Genomic DNA, 2618 nt, shown 5'->3' on the forward strand with positions numbered 1-2618 from the left:
TCCCGATGATCAAATAGGTATTATTTCCACAAATACTGACTTGCCAATGAAAAAGTCAATTCCGTAATTCAATATAAATAGCTCCGAGCCCATCAAATCGTTTGGATTTTTTTTTCAGCGTTATTCAACGTGTCATCGGTATCATTCGGAGTAATTAGAATACAAAATTCAGAAACTGGGCATTTCTTAGCCTTCAACGAGAAGGGACACCTCTACGGTGAGGTAATTCTCTCATAAATATTGTAAACAATAAAACATAAAGAGTGGAATATTGATTTTTAGGTGAAAGAACATAAAGATAACACTGAATGGGAACAATGGAGTATCGGTTCGTACGAGGCGTTTAGATCCCACAAATTTGCAACGAAGGGATGGTGGATTGGGATAAAGAAGAATGGGAGGCCAAAGGCAGGACTAAAAACTCAATGGGGACAAAAAGCTGTACAGTTTCTGGTAATTGGTCACCATTGAAGGATCATGGAAATGTTCATAATCGATTTACGCAGATATTCTTTTAATTTTCAATATTTATTACCATACTGTGACTTAACAATGGAATCATCTTATTATTGTGCAGTCAGCTTGTGCTCATGAATGAATTACGATTAGCAAGTTATTTTATGAAACATGATAAATATATTCGGAGTGACCATCGCAAGTCGTCAGTTCTCTGTATCCACGTACATAGGAATAAGCAGCAAATAATATGCATAAGAAATAGCGAAATATATCATCAAACATTTCTCATCATCCCTTTGTTCTCATTAGATATAACACAAGTTTCTTTCTATGTATGTAATATATAAGTTCTCATATGATAATTATATCTATTATAATTAATCTCTCTCTTCTGTACAAGTACTGTAAGCGAAGCTCGTGCTTGAATATCTCATCTTTCATTGGTTTTTGTATTTCACATGCATCCGGTGATTGTACTACCTCTATAATTTCCACTTACTTATTTTCGTCGTGTAATAAAAATTTCAATCAAATGCATTGATTCGATATACATTTTTTCGTTACATCGTATAAAGTAATTATATCAATTATCTCTGAAGAAATTATTGATTCTGGGATTATCCAGTTGGTGCATAAATTATCTACCATTGATTAACTATCAAGCCTTCGTAAACTCTTAGGAGTAAGGAAGTTCCCAGAAGATTAAATAATAAATTGCGTTCTTTGGTGAATCAGGGCCCCGTAAAATATACTTCTCACGAATCAGTGGCTGAGGTCTATGAATTATTCATAGAAAGCATATGCAATGCTCATTATTTAATTTTAATATTAAATTCTAATGTCAGATCGGGGAAAAGATACTTTGCAACGCGAAATATTCGTTTCCTGTTTTCTTAAATCAAGAAAATTCGGAATATTCCATTCGAAAGAATTTTTCACCGCGATATCTTTTGAGATTGTCAAAGAATTTTCATTCATATAAAATCAATAGAAAGCCATCGAGACAGAAAATCTACAATTACCGAATCCTGTACTTGATCAGTGACAAACGTGAAAGCGAAAAGGCGATGCTTACTTCTTCTTGGATTTTGGACTCGTCGATTGAAAAACACTCGAGGCAGACATGAGGTTCTCAATGTACTGTCCCAGCACCTGGTTTTCACTCCTCAATTTCAGATTTTCCTCTTTCACACTGTCAACTCTCTGCGATAAATCTGAAAAGAAATACTTTCTAAATATCCAACATTTCTATTGAAGAAAAAAAATCATTTAATGATGACACACCATCTAGGGTATTCTGAAGTTCGAGGACTTGAGAGATTAGTCTGGCCTTTTCCTGTTGTTCGTCAGGACTTACATCAGGATCTAGACCTTCAATTCAATCATTTGAATTAACAAAATTTGCCCAAATAGGAGGCGTGTTTTATAAATGATAATAATTACTGTTTGGACTGTAGCTCCCATTGGTGAAAGTCGATGGTATGGAATCCATACTACGGCCACGACCGAAAGCATCTGATATATGGGAGTCATTATCAGGCACGTCTTCTTCTGGTATTATCACTATTCAGACAAAAATAATAGGATTACCATAAATAGACGTCCTCGAATGTGTTGAGCAAAATGAGGTCAAGCTCCACTTGTCAGATTTCATACCTTGTGGATCATCATCAGCCAGTGGAATACTGCTCATATCATCCTGGAGTTTGGCATTGGACATGATCGACGTGGACATTTCTCCTCAAGAAATATAGCGAATGTTGAGTTAAATTCACCGTAAGCACTCACTAAGTATGACTAATGTATCGATTTGCAACGTCGTCTTATTGCTTTTCTGTACAAATATGATTGATCCTTACTCGAATCAATTTTTCATCCTGAATAACGATCTCACGATTTCGATAATTGTTCTGGCAATTCACTTGAAATAGTGATGAATATTCACAAAACGTCACAATATTTACGGTAAAACCAAAGAGGATTGACTAAAGTAGAGGAGATGGGGGTTTGAGTGGCCCCAGTGACATCGTAGTACTGCACCCTAAGAGAGGGAGGGCGCCATACGCAATGCTGGGGTGTCCATCAAGTCGACGGGGTGAATTTTATTTTCTGCGGTATCAATGCTTTTTGTTTTTTATTCGTTTAACTGAAATTTAGCC

At 35.8% G+C, this 2618-nt stretch overlaps 2 protein-coding genes across 2 annotated transcripts in view; one reads left to right on the top strand and one right to left on the bottom strand.

The window, feature by feature from the left end:
• Window positions 1-496, top strand: part of LOC105266363 (fibroblast growth factor 1) — a 1491-nt gene extending 995 nt beyond the window's left edge. Inside the window, exons 2-4 of the mRNA XM_011304475.1 lie at window positions 2-17; window positions 119-222; window positions 283-496. Of these exons, the coding sequence (XP_011302777.1) occupies window positions 2-17; window positions 119-222; window positions 283-471 (309 nt within the window). The 3' untranslated portion in view covers window positions 472-496. The remainder of the gene's footprint in view (window position 1; window positions 18-118; window positions 223-282) is intronic.
• Window positions 497-512: 16 nt separating this feature from the next.
• LOC105266261 (short coiled-coil protein B) lies at window positions 513-2456 on the bottom strand. The gene is made up of 4 exons (XM_011304255.1): window positions 2116-2456; window positions 1903-2022; window positions 1744-1830; window positions 513-1673 (listed from the first exon to the last, which is right to left on the bottom strand). The coding sequence occupies exons 1-4, from the start codon at window positions 2192-2194 to the stop codon at window positions 1531-1533; spliced, it is 429 nt and encodes a 142-aa protein (XP_011302557.1). The 5' UTR covers window positions 2195-2456; the 3' UTR covers window positions 513-1530.
• Between the last annotated feature and the right edge of the window lie 162 nt (window positions 2457-2618).

Source organism: Fopius arisanus, unplaced genomic scaffold, assembly GCF_000806365.1.
Source record: "Fopius arisanus strain USDA-PBARC FA_bdor unplaced genomic scaffold, ASM80636v1 scaffold00037, whole genome shotgun sequence".
Lineage (NCBI taxonomy): Eukaryota > Metazoa > Arthropoda > Insecta > Hymenoptera > Braconidae > Fopius > Fopius arisanus.

Bases quoted from the DNA above. Each gene is read 5' to 3' on its own strand.
- LOC105266261 (XM_011304255.1), bottom strand. From the start codon at position 2,194: ATGTCCACGTCGATCATGTCCAATGCCAAACTCCAGGATGATATGAGC. The intron at 1,831-1,902 runs GTAATTATTATC...ATTGAATTGAAG, and splicing joins TGGGAGCTACAGTCCAAACA to GTCTAGATCCTGATGTAAGT. The intron at 1,674-1,743 runs GTGTGTCATCAT...ATTTCTTTTCAG, and splicing joins ACTTCAGAATACCCTAGATG to ATTTATCGCAGAGAGTTGAC.